Source organism: Cannabis sativa, unplaced genomic scaffold, assembly GCF_029168945.1.
Source record: "Cannabis sativa cultivar Pink pepper isolate KNU-18-1 unplaced genomic scaffold, ASM2916894v1 Contig3, whole genome shotgun sequence".
Lineage (NCBI taxonomy): Eukaryota > Viridiplantae > Streptophyta > Magnoliopsida > Rosales > Cannabaceae > Cannabis > Cannabis sativa.
Genome location: NW_026870039.1, coordinates 1,018,523 through 1,033,349, shown reverse-complemented (window position 1 = coordinate 1,033,349; position 14,827 = coordinate 1,018,523). Strand labels below are relative to the sequence as shown.

Sequence of the window (14,827 nt, the reverse complement as noted above, 5' to 3'; positions counted from 1 at the left end):
ATTAATCATCTAATAAATTTCATTTTCTAGGTGTAGCCCCATGGGCTAGTAGTAATTTAAAAAGATTATTAATACCACGTATAATCTCGTGTATTCTTTATTTCATGTTTGTTTTTGCTCTCTATAAACTTTCTATTTAAACATATCTCTTTTGTTCAAACAGTTTCTATGCCTCTTTAAACATCTTGAAAATAGTATAATATTTAATTAATTAATTTGATAATCATAAAAACGAAATTTTGTGTAAAAGTTAGTTGTAAAATTTTGAGCCTTTGCTTATTGAATGTAACAGATTTGTGTTTGTAATAATCTTTCCAGTAGAAATTTGCGGCAAAACTCTCTCAACTATCAATTTACTTACAAAAAACCATCCAACCTCATATTTTGGTGGGAAAACCCTCCAAAGTACTGTTCCGTTTACATTTTTAAGGTGTCGTCTGTCCAGCCTCGTTAAGTCCTAATTTTTCCCACGTGGGAATGACAGGTCACTAAGAAATTATCCTATGTAGTCATATTTTACAAAATAAAAATAAAAACTTTAAGAGTAATTTGCGGCGAAACCCCCCAACTATCAATTTACTTGCAAAAAACCATCCAAAATACTTTAAGGTTGGATGGTTTTTTGCAAGTAAATTAATAGTTGGGGGAGTTTTGCCACAAATTACTCTTAAATTTTTTATTTTTATTTTAATTTTTATTTTGTAAAATATGACCACGTAGGATAATTTTTTAGTGACATGTCATTGTCACGTGGGAAAAATTAGGATTTAACGAGGCTGGACAGACGACACCTTAAAAATGTAAACGAAACAGTACTTTAGAGGATTTTCCTAACAAAATATGAGGTTGGATGATTTTTTGCAAGTAAATTGATAGTTGAGGGGGTTTTGCCGCAAATTACTCATTTTAAAATAATAAAGCAAATGTCCTTTTTTACTTTTTAATACCTAAAATACCCTTTATTATATAAAATGTATTATATGTTTTATTCCTGTAATAGAAATTATGAAAAACAGTAAATCAAAACCTCTCTACTGAATTTTTGTCAATTATTTTTTTATTATATAAAAAGTATTATATATTTTATTCTTTTAGATTTTGTTGTTGTTGTTGTTGTCTAATATGTTATTTAACCATATAATTAATTTTTTATTAATATATCGTATGATATACAAACAATATACCATAAACCAATATACATATATCACAAACTTAAACTAATATACTATTAAATGAATTGTTTTCCACAATATACAGTAGCATACAAAAACTATATACCACAATTATAAGCAGATATACCACAGTCAAAAATTAATATACCACCAGCATAGTGAAAAAAAAAATTATACAAAAACTTAATTTAATATTCCACAAGTTTTTTTTCTTGTTCTTTCCTTCATGAAATACCAATGAACATAAAATCAATATACCTCAGTCAAATATAACTATACCTCATACTTAAATTAATATTTAATAGTTTTTTTTTTCTTTATATCCTTCACGATATACATATCATATACAAACGATATACCTTAGACCAATATAAATATACCATAAACTTAAACTAATATACTATTAAATGATTTTTTTCCACGATATATAATAGCATATAAAAACTATATTCTGCAATCATAAGTATTAATACTATAGTGAAAAATTAATATACTACCAATATAGTGGAAAATATATATACTAAAAACTTAATTTAATATTCCACATGTTTTTTTTTTCTTTTTATTTCCTTCATGATATACTAATGAATATAAAGACAATATTTCATAGTAAAATATAACTATACCTCAAACTTAAACTAATATTCCATATTTCTTAATTTTCGTCTTTCGTTCATTATATACCATAGCACATTAAAATAATATACTACAATCTTAAACTAATATACTACCTTTCAGTTATTTCAAAATATACATATACTACCTTTCAGTTTTTTTAATATATTATTGCACATAAAAACGATATACTATTGTGCAAAATAACTATATCAATCACTTAATTATTCAAGGTTATAATTGTAATTTTATCATCAAATTTTTAACTAAAAGGACATTTTGTTAATTTTTTTAAAAAATGGATATTTATTAACTTAATTGTTAGATTTAGGACCATTTTGCGTCTTGGCCCAAATGAAAACACGTATATAGTGGAAAACAATGGGCTTATAAGGACTCAGACTTTTTATTTGGGAAATTTACATGGTATACTAACTTTTGTTATTTTTTTACAAAAATACTGTAAGGCGGTATTTTTTACTTTTTTACTGTATTTTTTTATAAGTTTCATACTGTTGTATACTGTGTTAAGTTTTCACTGGTGTTCTACTAGTGTTTTACTGGTGTTCTACTGTTGTTTTGAGTTGTTCTGCTTTGTGTTTTACTGGTGTTTTATAAAAACACAGTATTTTTGAAAAAATTTCCGTGTGGCAGTATTTTTTGTAAAAGTTAACCCAAATTCCAGTATTTTTGTAAGTTTCCCTTTTATTTTAGTTTTTAGAAGAGGAAATTACACTTACTATGGGATTTTAAAAGTTCTTATGATAAATATGGCACATTTAAGTTTGACCAATTTATATGGTATTTTTTTTTTTATTTTTAGGTCTTTTTATGGTATTTGATATGTCATATATATGTAATTAGGTTTTCAAATCCCATATTTAATGTTTTTATTTGTTTAGGAAATTTTAGTGGTCATTGATGCTGGAAAAGTCACCGGAGTTGTTGTCGGTGCCGAGAAAGTCGTCGGAGTAGCGGTCGGTGCCGGAAAAGTCGTCCGAGTTGCTGCTAGCGCCGAAAAATTCGTCGGAATTGGTATTTTCGCCGGAAAAATCACTGAAAAAATCACCAAGAAACCGGTTTCTTCACTAAGAAACCGGTTTCTTGGTGATTTTTCCGTTGACAATGCCAATTCTGACGACTATTCTGACGCTAGCAGCTACTCCGGTGACTTTTCCGACACCGACAACAAACTTTGGAAAAGTCATCAGAATTGGCATAATCGCCTGAAAAATTACCAAGAAACTGGTTTCTGGTTTCTTGATGAAGAAACCAGTTTTTTGGTAATTTTTTCGGTGATTTTTCTGTCAACAATGGCAATTCTGACGAATTTTTTGGTGTTGGTAGCAACTCTGATGACTAATACACCGGCAGCTACTCCAGTGACTTTTTTAGTACCGAGAGTAAACTCTTAGAAATTTGTCGGAATTGGCATTGTCGCCGGAAAAATCAGTAAGAAACTGTTTTTTTTTCTTCATCAAGAAACCAATTTCTTGATGAAGAAACCAGTTTCTTGGTAATTTTTTTTGTATTTTTTTTCTCTATTTGGTTTATTGATGAAACTGGTTTCAATTATTTTCAGTGTATATCATTTTTGTTTTGTTTTCACAATCTTTATTATTGTTCTGTAACAAAATTAGTTTCTTGATGAAGAAACCACTTTCTTGGTGAAGAAACCGGTTTCTTGATGAAAAACTACTTTCTTGGTGATTTTTCTAGTAATTTTACTGGCGACAATGTCAATTCTGACGATTTTTTTAACTCCGGCGATTTTTCCGACACCGACATCAAACTCTAGAATAGTCGTCAGACTTGGCATTGTCACCGGTAAAATTACCAGAAAAATCACCAAGAAACCGGTTTCTATCAAGAAACGAGTTTCTTGGTGACTTTTCCAGCGACAATGCTAATTCTAACGACTTTTTCCGCGCCGACAGCAACTCCGGCGACTTTCTCGGCACCGGCGGCTGCTCCGACGACTTTTCCGGTGCCGACAGTAAACTCCGGTAACTTTTCCGGCACGAGTGACAACTTCGGCGATCACTATAGTTTTATTTATTTTATTTTTTTAAAAAATAAATATGAACAGAATTTTAATATTTTTTATGGTAATTTAATTAAGTTTTTATTGTTTATGTATTTTAAATTCAGATTTCTTTTTAATGTTTTATATGATTTTTTTAGAAAAAAAATAAAAAAATCATATTTTTAGTTTGATTGGTTAGATAATACTATAATTAGTGGCATTTACTTTTTATGTCATATTTATCATAACCTTAATAATTTTTTCCATATTTTTTAAAACAAGCCTTTTTAGAACTTGGTGAAATGTGGGCCTACAAGGAATCGTGACACACATCAAACGAGGAAGGGCTTTAATAGGTTCACGATCAAGTCACTTATTGTGGTTAGTATGGTACATTATTGAACTTATATGTAAACTGTTTATGCCACTTCACTTCTTTCTTGTCTTCTGATGACAACCTTTAGTGGTCATCCACCTCCTCCTTCCCATCTATCTTGATCGGACTACTATCCATCTATCAATCGATTCATAAATTCTATTCTATACTTGTGATAAGAAAACCATTGTCGACAAATGAGGAATCTTTAACCCCGTATACACTTGAATCCTCATCAAGTTTTATCCTTTTCAGAATAACTTTTACTCTACAGGCTTGGAACCAATCTGGGTCTTTGGGAAAATGTCCAAACAAGGCTTTGATTACTGGTTTCAATGGCAAGTTCCGGTGTGTGCTTTGCTCTTCATCATACCAGCTGTGGTAGCTGTGAGATACATTAAGAAGGAAAAGGCAGAGCCTTTAAGATCCTTTGACTTGTGGAATTGTTGTTGGAGAAATCTCAGTCCAATTTGGCTTCTATTATACAGAGCTTTTTCTTTTATTTGCTTGGCTTGGATGCTCTATAGCACGGTCTCAATAACTGGACCTTTTGTCTTCTTCTTCTACACCCAGTAAGTTTCTCATCTCTATTATTTATTTTTATTTTCTTTTTGTAATTTCAAAGAATTTATCTTTAAAAAGGAAAAAAAAAAAATAACAATTTGGGACAAACAATGGTTTTTTTAGTAGTTAAGACTAATGTTATGATATATTTGTGACTCAATTTGCAGGTGGACTTTCTCATTAGTTATGTTATATTTTGCGGTATGTCGAAGCTCTATGCTATTATTCTCTACATGTTTCTTAACCCTTTTTTTTCATATTAAAAGATGTGTTTATGTATTGTTTGTTAGTTGGGGACTGTTATATCTGCTCATGGATGTTGGATGTCTACAAAAAAATCCTCATCTGAAGAAGGAACCACAACTTTTGAGGAGGAAGAATTCAAAGACAAAATCAAGTTAAGCAGTTCGCATGCGAAAAAAGAGATTAACCAAAATGCAGGATTATGGGGATATCTAATGCAGGCTATGTATCAGGTTAGTTTATCAAATTCTCATTTTTGTGGCCAATATATGGTCCAACCCAACTTGTTTCTCCTTTTATGGCCTAAAGGCCTTTTGGATACAGAAAGGTCATGAGGCATTAGTAGTTACAGATAATTAATAATGGTCGATATCCTGTAGAACATACTTGACAAATTATTTAATATATATAAATATTTCATTTGGCAAAGTGATATTAAAAAAAGGTTATTTTCACCAACTGTAATTATTTATTTTTCTTCTTTCACTAACCTCTCTAATCCTACAATATTTGGGATGGAACCAGAGAACTATAGCAATTGTTATGTAGGCAGCTAGAGAATCTCAGTGTTTGTGAAATGACACGACGTGCCTCGCCATTTGATGTACATTATCACTCGGTTGTTTCAGATTAAACGATTTTTATTTGCGGTTTAAAAAAATTATTGAAAGAAACTCTAATTAGTACTCTCTCTATTTAACTATATATCTATGGCAGACTTGTGCGGGTGCTTCTATCTTGACAGATTTGGTATTTTGGTGCCTTTTAGTTCCATTACTAGCCAATGTTCAGTTTGAACTAACTCTGGTGAGAACTGTAATTTGATTTATTAATACTCAAGTAAAAATAGCATATATGTCTTATCACTGACTAGATATTAATAATGGGCTTTGGTTGACAGTTGATAGGGTGTCTACACGCTGTCAATGTTGTCTTCCTTATTGGGGATACTGCACTCAATGGCCTTGTAAGTATCTTATATATATATCTAACACCTACTTATATGACTGAATTAATGAACATCTATAATTGATCATGTAACTCTCTTCTTTTGCAGCCATTTAAGTGGTTTGGCTTTGCCTATTTTGTGCTGTGGAGTTGTCTCTATATTACTTTCCAGTGGATCGTTCACGCTTGTGGTTTTATGACATGGTAAGCATACAATACAATAACTTCAGTGAATAAGATAATCACTTGTATAGACCCAGTTGGCTAGTGACATATATAGATATATATATAACGAATCATATGTTTGTCTCTTTCATCATCTAGGTGGCCGTATCCATTTCTCGAGCTCAATACACCATGGGCACCCTTGTGGTATGTTTTTTAGTTTTAAGAAATGAGAATATGAAATAGCTTTGTATACAGTCACTTTGCACAAGCCTGTTTATTATAATTATTTGCAAAATGGTCTTCTAGATTCTAGAGAAACTCGACACCTTATTTAACACAATTAACAAACTGTTTTAGAGGTCATTTGGGAAAAGAAAAAAATTATGCCTTGGTAAAACTCTTTCACCAAAACATATGCATATACAAATACAAGTGCTGATAGTAGTAGTACCAAAATGTTTGCATATACAAATATTAGTCGTAGCAGCAGAACTTACTGATTTTTCATGGCTGCAGGTATTTTGGAGTGGCGTTATTTCATATTCCCTGTTATTGGATATACACACAACTTTTCAAAGCCAAAAATTATGTTCTGCCCAGATTGTTTCCACGAGCTTTTGTTAGGCTAAATTAGTGTGTCATTGTTGTTCGTATGGAATGTATCAGCTGTTTTTCATCCAACCTCCGTTTCAACATTTGATTTGGACCTTAGAAATAAAATGGATATAAGTTTAAATGGTATTTTTAAAAATTCTTAAGAAAATATACATATTTATTAAAAGATCTATTTTTTTTTATTTAGCTCCTAGGATAAGTGGCCCTAGTGGAGGCCTAACTTGCTTTAGCTTAGGGCCAGTCCTGCCACAATGACAATGACTCAATGTGGGCATCATTGAGTGTTAAATTTGAATAATATAATTATTTTTGGTAAATATTTTTTGTATTATTATTATTGTTAACTGAGAAAGTTGCCAACTGATTTGGAGTCTAATAAATGTTAATTAATCACCAATAAAGAGTTAAGTAGGGGTGTTCATCCGATCCAATTCGCACTTTTTTGCCCAAACAACATCCAATCCGCATTAAGTGCGGATTTCATATTTTGGATCCAATCCGATCCGCATAAGAGTTTAAATCCAATCCAATCCGCAATAGTGCGGATTGAATCGGTTATTTTTTTAATAATAAATTATTTAATATTTCATAGAAAAAAAAATTAAAAAAAGACTATTGTTTCTTAATCTCCAATAATAATCTATTTCTATTTCTATTTATATACAAATCAAACCAATATATATATTTATATATCAATATATATGTACTTATCCTTAGATTTACACTAAAATATATATGTATCTCTTACTAAAATAAATAAGCTAGTATACATATATTTAAATTTATGTGTATGTATCTACGTGAATAAAAATTATTTTTCTTGTGTTTTTTATTATAAAATAAATAAAATGCACCAACTCAATATATTACTAAAAATGATTAAGAAATTAGAAGTTTGTTTCTTGTTTTATATATATTATATATTATAATTCTTTAAAAATATATATAATTGAGTGCGGATTAGATTGGATCGGTTACTTTTTGAGGTCAAACAACATCCAATCCGCACAAGTGCGGATTTTGGATTTTTCAATCCAATCTAATCCGCACAAGTGCGGATATTCGCATTTTGCGGATTGGATTGGATTGGATCGTGCGGATTGGATTGGATTGGATACTTTGTGAACACCCCTAGAGTTAAAGATAATAAATAAATAACAAGAATATGGAATTATAGAGGTTCAGCCTCCTTAAATATTGGTAATGGCCTACTCTCTTTTGTATTAATTATGAGATAATGTCCTGTAGATCACTAAGGTAGATAGAGTGAATTCTAGCTATAGTTATCAAGATGTTTACAGAGAATATTCAACAAAGTGCTCTTAAGTGTAAGATTATGATTTTAGGTCCTTTCCCCTTGTGAATCCATTCACTATTTATGGAAGAAAGGTTGTTACAATTAGTTCCGTAAAAGGAGTGACCAGAAAGTAAATATCCCTATATTGGATAGATCAGTCAAATTCGTATCTGTAGGATAAAGTTAGAGATATTTGTGGATGTTGTTGTAGAAGAAATCAAGACTTGTGTAGCCTTGCTCGACATTCTTGGCATCATTTATCCTGATCAGCATGTTGATGACTCGACTAGGTTCTCTTCAAGACTTGTATTTTTTGATGAAGTTACTCACAGAGCAATCTTGGGAGGTATATTGATCTTCCCTTCTCTAGCTGGCATAGGGATGGCCTGACTTGTATTTTAGGATGTTAGTAAATTAAGATCTAGGTAAAATAAGATCCAAACACTTGGAGTACCTCAAAAGTATTTGTGCTAGTTTGGGACTGGTTATTCTATGCAAGAATAGGAACTTTTGAGTTGTTACTCTCGATATCTTTCTTTTTTTTGAGTTAATCTTTTACGAGTCTTCCATTGCATACCATTCTCCCCACTCTTAATATATTGCTCATCCACATCCTTCTCCAAAGTAGGCTTTGGAACATCATTTCCACTAGCAGCAGAGTCAAGAACCATATGTGTCTCCTCTATCCTGGATTTCTTAGCCTCCTTTCTAACTCAATGAAGTTTCTCACCCTTTCGACACTCAACTATTTTATGGGCAATGCCTTGACAAGATTTACACTACACAGAAAGCCATTCATAATCGACCTCTTGGTCCACCAATTGCCTAAATTCATTGTAATTAATAATAAATTAGATGAGGATGATCATCCTTAATATCCATCTCTACCAAAACTTTGACAATTTGAATTTGAGAATGCTCTTTTGCAATTTATCTACCATTAGTGGCTTACCAATTATACTTACAAGAGCACTTAAGCATTTTTTGTCCCAATATTGTAATCCAAGATCATGCAATCAGATTCACACTGGAACAAATCGAACTGTAAGCGAACAATATTCAGATAAGTGGTCCAAGGCCTCACAATGAATGACATTCAATCAAACTGAACAATTACGTTTTCAAGAACATGATCATGAGTAGCGTCATCATTAAATTTCATTATCGTATATCTTGATATAATTCTCACCACTTGAGTAATATCTAAATATGCCCAAATTTTTCTTTATGAATCCTTCAAATAGCACGAAAGGACGATTAACTCCTAACAACATGCAAATTACAAAGGAACTGCAGTGAAATTAACATCAAATAAATAATCATGGAAAAACAACTGTAAAACAACACTAAAACAATCAAACAAAATAAAAGAAAAAAATGATTTAAAAAAACAAACAATTTGCTGCAGAGCCTCAACACTAGATGCAAAATCAACTATATTTGCAAGTTCATTCTTAGAAAATCATAATAAAAAAAACTACTAAAACAACACTGAAACAACACAAAAACAAATGAAACAAAAATATAACCACTTAGAAAAATATAAAAGAACCACACACCTCAAAACTCTTTTGTCAGTGAGCTCGTTAAATGTATTTATAGAGAACCAGAATAAAAAGACCACACAAATAACTAAAGAGAACGAAGAAGAAATGTATTTATAGCCTTCATCCACACCCACGGACAGAACCACCACAACAACACGAAAATACCCAGAAAATAACTATTAATTCCAGCGAGATGGAGCAAGAGCAGTGAAATCGGCGTCAAATAAATAAATCATGAAAAACAACAGTAAAACAACACTAAAATAACACTAAAACAAATAAAAAAATGATTAAAAAATTAACTATCTTATGCACATCCTCAATACTAGATCCACTATATTTGCAAGAAAGTTCTGGAAAATTAGAACAAAAAAAAAATCACACTAACTCTTATATTTTCCAAAAACGTAACTAAGAATTTCAAAAAAAATAAAAGAAAAATGAAAAGAAGATGAAGAAGAAGAACTGAACAAGAAAAAAAAAAAAATAATTTATATGTTAATGGAGAAAAATAGGGAGAACTTGAGGAAGTAGAGAGTGAAAAAAAAGGAAAAAGATGATGAATAGTAAGACAAAATAATTGGGAAGTGAGATTAAATGAAAGAAATAGCTAGGTATTAATTTAGGGTATCATATTTTTATCATCAATTTTAATTAAAAGAAAATTAAAAAAAAAATATATGTCACTAAAGTGACAACACAAGTCACATCACACTTTTATATTATTTAAAATATAATATAATTTTAATTAAAAGAAAATAAATAAAAAAATCTACCACTCCCACATGTTTTTTACTTTTGTTTAGTTTATATATATATAATATGTGGATAATCAATTGTGAAAAGTAACAAAAAAAAAACAGTACACATATATAGTATAGAAAAAAAAAAAGTAAAAGTGTAATATTTCCCTTACAACAGTAAAATTGAAATAAAATAGGAAAAAACAGTATGTGGTGTAAATTTCCCATCTTTTTCGCTACTGGAGCTTGCAAACCAATAGCCAAGATTGGATCATCTTCACGATCTTGAGATTCAAGGATTGAAGGGGGTTTCGATCTAGTCATGGGCTTTTAGATCACTTTCCTTTTCTTCGCCATGGGAGAAATAAAACGAGAACACACACCTCTAAATATTTATTATTTCTCTGCTATTTTTTGATTGTTTAAGTTTCTAGTTTTTTGTTGAATTAAATTGTTTAGGGGCTTTTTCATTTTTACACCTCAAAACAGATTTTTTTTTTTTTTTTTTTGTATTTTTACAGAATTCTATATAAAAACCTCTATTGCAACTAGCGCTGCAACCTAAATTGCAATAAAAAATCGTATAAAAAATTCATATTGCAACTAACGCTGCAACCCTTTTAGAAATCAAAACCGTAAGTTTGAAAAAAAAAAAGTTGAAAAAAGAGGTAATTCCTCAATTTTTCAAGTTATAGTTATTTTACTTTAATCAAAATTATAAAAAATTATTATCTAATTATAGAATGCAACATCTAGTAAATATCTTGGTATTTGTAGCAATAACATAACATAGTCCAATAGCATGAGATGAGAATGTACATTTGAAAACAATAGGTTCATATCATAGAAATTATTATTACACTTATAAGAATTTCAAGTTATTAATAAAATGAGCAATGCATGGAAAGGAAATTAATTTACACTTAAATTGAAGTGAGTATATATAAAACAAAATAAATTAAATGTAGGGTATCATGAAAATCCAAAATAATGAATGTGTCCACGTGTTGCCATTGGACTATGAATGCATGCCAAATTAGTCAAATAGTCAACTCTTGTATATTTTGGTTTGCTTAATTAACCACGCTGCAGAACCTTCTTACTTCTCCCTTGCGACCAGTAAGAACCTCAATGGAGCCCATCCGCACCATCGCCCTGGCAAACTTAGCAGCCCACAACGAGCCATGGCGGGCATTCAACGACACCATTCTCGATGTCGAGCCACTACTCTTGAGTGTCTGATCCGAAGTAAACAACCCTCGATGATTTTTCAACTCTGCGTAGTACACGTTATCAAGACGAAGAGGAGTACGAGACTCAAGGGCCACGGTCGGATTAACACCGCCGTTACTCGTCATCATCATCGGAGGAGGACACCTGGTCTTCAAAAAGGCTGCGTATCTACGGTCCATGGAAGGGTCTTGAGGATGAGTGGAATTAAAAGTGTACAAACGGTCTGAGAAGGAAGAGCAGTGGGATACTCCAATGGAGTGTGCTCCCGAGAGAGTCACCATTTCTTCGGCGGACAATCCTTTCTTTGCGAATTTTTCGATGAGTTGCTTGGCGTTGAGTGATGGAGGTGGTAGGTTTTGGCCTGCTTCGTCGCTCAGGGAGACTAGGCCGTCACGGCGTCCTGATGGGACTGCGTAGTTGATGCGTCCCGCTATGTTGGCGCTGTCACGTGCGGCGAAAGCGAGAATGTCTGCACATGATACGGTTTTGGGGCATATGGATTCGAGTTTAGCCTTGGCTTCTTCGATTACATCGAAACCACGCAAGCTTGGGTTGTTGGCTGGATGATCTCTCTCGGCTGTGTTTCCTGGTGTGGATTGCAGTAGAACTGAACCATCACAACCCTGCATTGAATATTAAATATATGATCAAATTCAAAACCATATATGATATATGTTCAATATTTAGATAATAATACCAATTATTTTTAGCTATAACTATTATGAGAGAGGGAAGAGGTACGTAATAATTAATACGTACCCTAACAAAGCAATCGTGGAAATGCAATCTAATAAGGCCAGCAGCGAAGCCTGGATTGAGTGACACAGCTTTGTTTACAGCTCTTCTAACGATTGACTCAGCTGCTGGACAACTCCTTCTGTAAAACCCCACTTTCAGACCAGACGATCTTGATGAAGCAGCCCAGGTGGCTGAAGATGATGATAGCAGCACTAGTACTACTATGCAATTATACACCACCGTCGACACAGACTTTCCATAACCCATTTTTGTTGTTGCTAGCTATAATACGTACGTATATATATAGTTTGAACGTTATGTACGGTATTCGGTATTTGAAATTATACAAAATCAAGTAGAAGAGATTGGAGGTGAGACAAGTATTTGTATTATATGTAGATCGTTAATTAACTATCAATGAATACAATTGGGCAAAGAGAAATGAATATAGATGAAGATGAGAATAGGGTTTATGAGGTTATTTATAGTACTTATAATTAATTAGTAGTGTGTAAAACGCAAATGGTTTTCGTTTTGCAATGGAAAACGTGTATATATATAGCTATATGTTGAAGTTTTCCAATTTTAGCACCCTGGCTTCCATCAGCTATTGTGTTTATTATTTCTTTATTACATATACTAATTTATTGGAATCATTTTCATTAATGTATACATGTGTATATATAATATAATAATTCACTACTAGTACCTTATTATATATTAACTATTTCCGTTGTTATATGTAAATTTCAAACTTAGATCAACTGGCAGCTTCAAATAAAATGGTTTATATCTTTTTTGACCAATGGAGAAGAGATGAATATAATATATTTAGTAATATACATGGACATTATGTATATTATATATATGAACTCGTTTTCATGAGATCATCACCTCATCTACATTTTCCATAGACGGCTAGGTTTATTTGCTTGAATGAGTATACACATGATTAGTTGATCAGGTCTCGTTAGCTGACTTTATTATATATATTGCTAATGAGCTTTCATTTTTATCTATATATTGCGAACAAGTCGTGTAGTAAAGTGTAAAGATTTTTTCAAGGTCTAGATATTAGTTGAAGACAATTAAGTACAAATATTATATTTAATATTGAGCATATGTAGTGGTTATATATGTTTGTAAGTAATCTTTCGGAGAGAGGTGACAGGTATATTTACATAGTAATTGAAGAGAGCTAGCTAGACAGAGAAGTAAAACAAAATAGTGAGCTTCGTAGAAATTTCACATTAGTTTTTTTTTTTCTTTTTTTGAGATTTATTTTTTAGATGAAAGATGCCCTATATAAAGAAGGCTGAAAGGTTGCAGGGTCATCTCCAATTCAAACTAAAATTTCATCTAACCCCAACGCATGTTTTGCAAGTTTGTGAGCAAAGGTATTGGTAGTACACTTCACATGCTGGAATGAAAAATTGGGAAAATGAGACAAAGTGATCTTGATTTGAGAAATTAACTCTCCAAATAAAGAGAGATCTTCTTTGTTGGAGGCGATGACGTTCGAAATGGATTTACAATTTGTTTCGATCTGGTGTAGAGAAAAAGCTTCTTCAAGACACCAAGATAGAATTTTTAGGAGGGATTTTGCTTCAAGACTGGAAACATCTTCTCACTACTACAAAAATCGGCTTTAATTACCCATTTAGAGGGACTCTAAAAGTTTTTAGCATCCCCTCACTATTAATTACGTGGGTGACTGAAAAAGTATTATTTAGTGACTCTACATTACGGGTCATTAAAACCTTTTAGAATTTCTTAATGGGCGTCATTGTACCTTTTTATAATCTCACCTAAAGATAACAGCTACACACAAAGTGTGTCACTGTATCTATTTTTTAATTTATTTTTTGAAAAATATATTCGATCAAATTAATAATTGTAAATTTTAAATAATAACTTTGAATAATAATATTCAGGGAATTCGATAAAAAAAATTGGTTTTGATACTAAAAGGTGAAATAAGAGTCCAATTTTTCCAAACAAATTATGTTACTGATTTATTCTTAGTCTGGTAAATTGTACAAAAAAAAAATAGAAAAGCTATCATTTATATTTTTACAAGTTAATCTATACATTCCACATCGGTAAAATTAACAAAATTATTGAGTATAAATTAAATGTGGAATAAGTTACAAACAAATTACATGACCAAAATGTAAAAAAAAAAAAATACAATTATTTTTGAGATCTATTCCGCAAACTACACTACAAGAAAAATGAGCATTACTGAGGACAAATTTCGTTGGTAAAAACCCCTGTTTTCGTCAGTATTGCGCATCAATGAGGACATTTCGTTGATAAAAAGTCGTTGGGAATACTTCGTTGGGAAAAACGATTATCAACAACGACTTTTTAAGTCGTTGGGAATAAAAATTATCAACAACGACATTGTCGTTGGGAATAATATTTTTTTTTTTTAGATCTGAGTGCATCAACAACGATATTGTCGTTATTGATATTATTATCAATGACGACAATGTCGTTATTGAAGATCTTCTACGAAAAAAAATAAAAAATTATATTA

At 31.4% G+C, this 14,827-nt stretch overlaps 2 protein-coding genes across 2 annotated transcripts; one reads left to right on the top strand and one right to left on the bottom strand.

Moving 5' to 3' along the window:
* The first annotated feature begins 4,114 nt into the window (after nt 1-4,114).
* On the top strand, nt 4,115-6,863 carry LOC115711120 (uncharacterized). The gene is made up of 8 exons (XM_030639485.2): nt 4,115-4,761; nt 4,921-4,954; nt 5,044-5,229; nt 5,714-5,803; nt 5,898-5,963; nt 6,054-6,148; nt 6,269-6,316; nt 6,629-6,863. The coding sequence occupies exons 1-8, from the start codon at nt 4,493-4,495 to the stop codon at nt 6,744-6,746; spliced, it is 906 nt and encodes a 301-aa protein (XP_030495345.1). The 5' UTR covers nt 4,115-4,492; the 3' UTR covers nt 6,747-6,863.
* Nucleotides 6,864-11,104: 4,241 nt separating this feature from the next.
* Nucleotides 11,105-12,827, bottom strand: LOC115706102 (peroxidase 5). Its single transcript, XM_030633632.2, has 2 exons — nt 12,307-12,827; nt 11,105-12,170 (listed from the first exon to the last, which is right to left on the bottom strand). Exons 1-2 carry the CDS (start codon nt 12,550-12,552, stop codon nt 11,388-11,390), a joined length of 1,029 nt encoding a protein of 342 aa, XP_030489492.1. The 5' UTR covers nt 12,553-12,827; the 3' UTR covers nt 11,105-11,387.
* Between the last annotated feature and the right edge of the window lie 2,000 nt (nt 12,828-14,827).

Bases quoted from the DNA above. Each gene is read 5' to 3' on its own strand.
- LOC115706102 (XM_030633632.2), bottom strand. From the start codon at position 12,552: ATGGGTTATGGAAAGTCTGTGTCGACGGTGGTGTATAATTGCATAGTA. The intron at 12,171-12,306 runs GTACGTATTAAT...TATTCAATGCAG, and splicing joins TCCACGATTGCTTTGTTAGG to GGTTGTGATGGTTCAGTTCT.
- LOC115711120 (XM_030639485.2), top strand. From the start codon at position 4,493: ATGTCCAAACAAGGCTTTGATTACTGGTTTCAATGGCAAGTTCCGGTG. The intron at 5,804-5,897 runs GTGAGAACTGTA...TTTGGTTGACAG, and splicing joins TTCAGTTTGAACTAACTCTG to TTGATAGGGTGTCTACACGC. The intron at 6,317-6,628 runs GTATGTTTTTTA...TCATGGCTGCAG, and splicing joins ACACCATGGGCACCCTTGTG to GTATTTTGGAGTGGCGTTAT.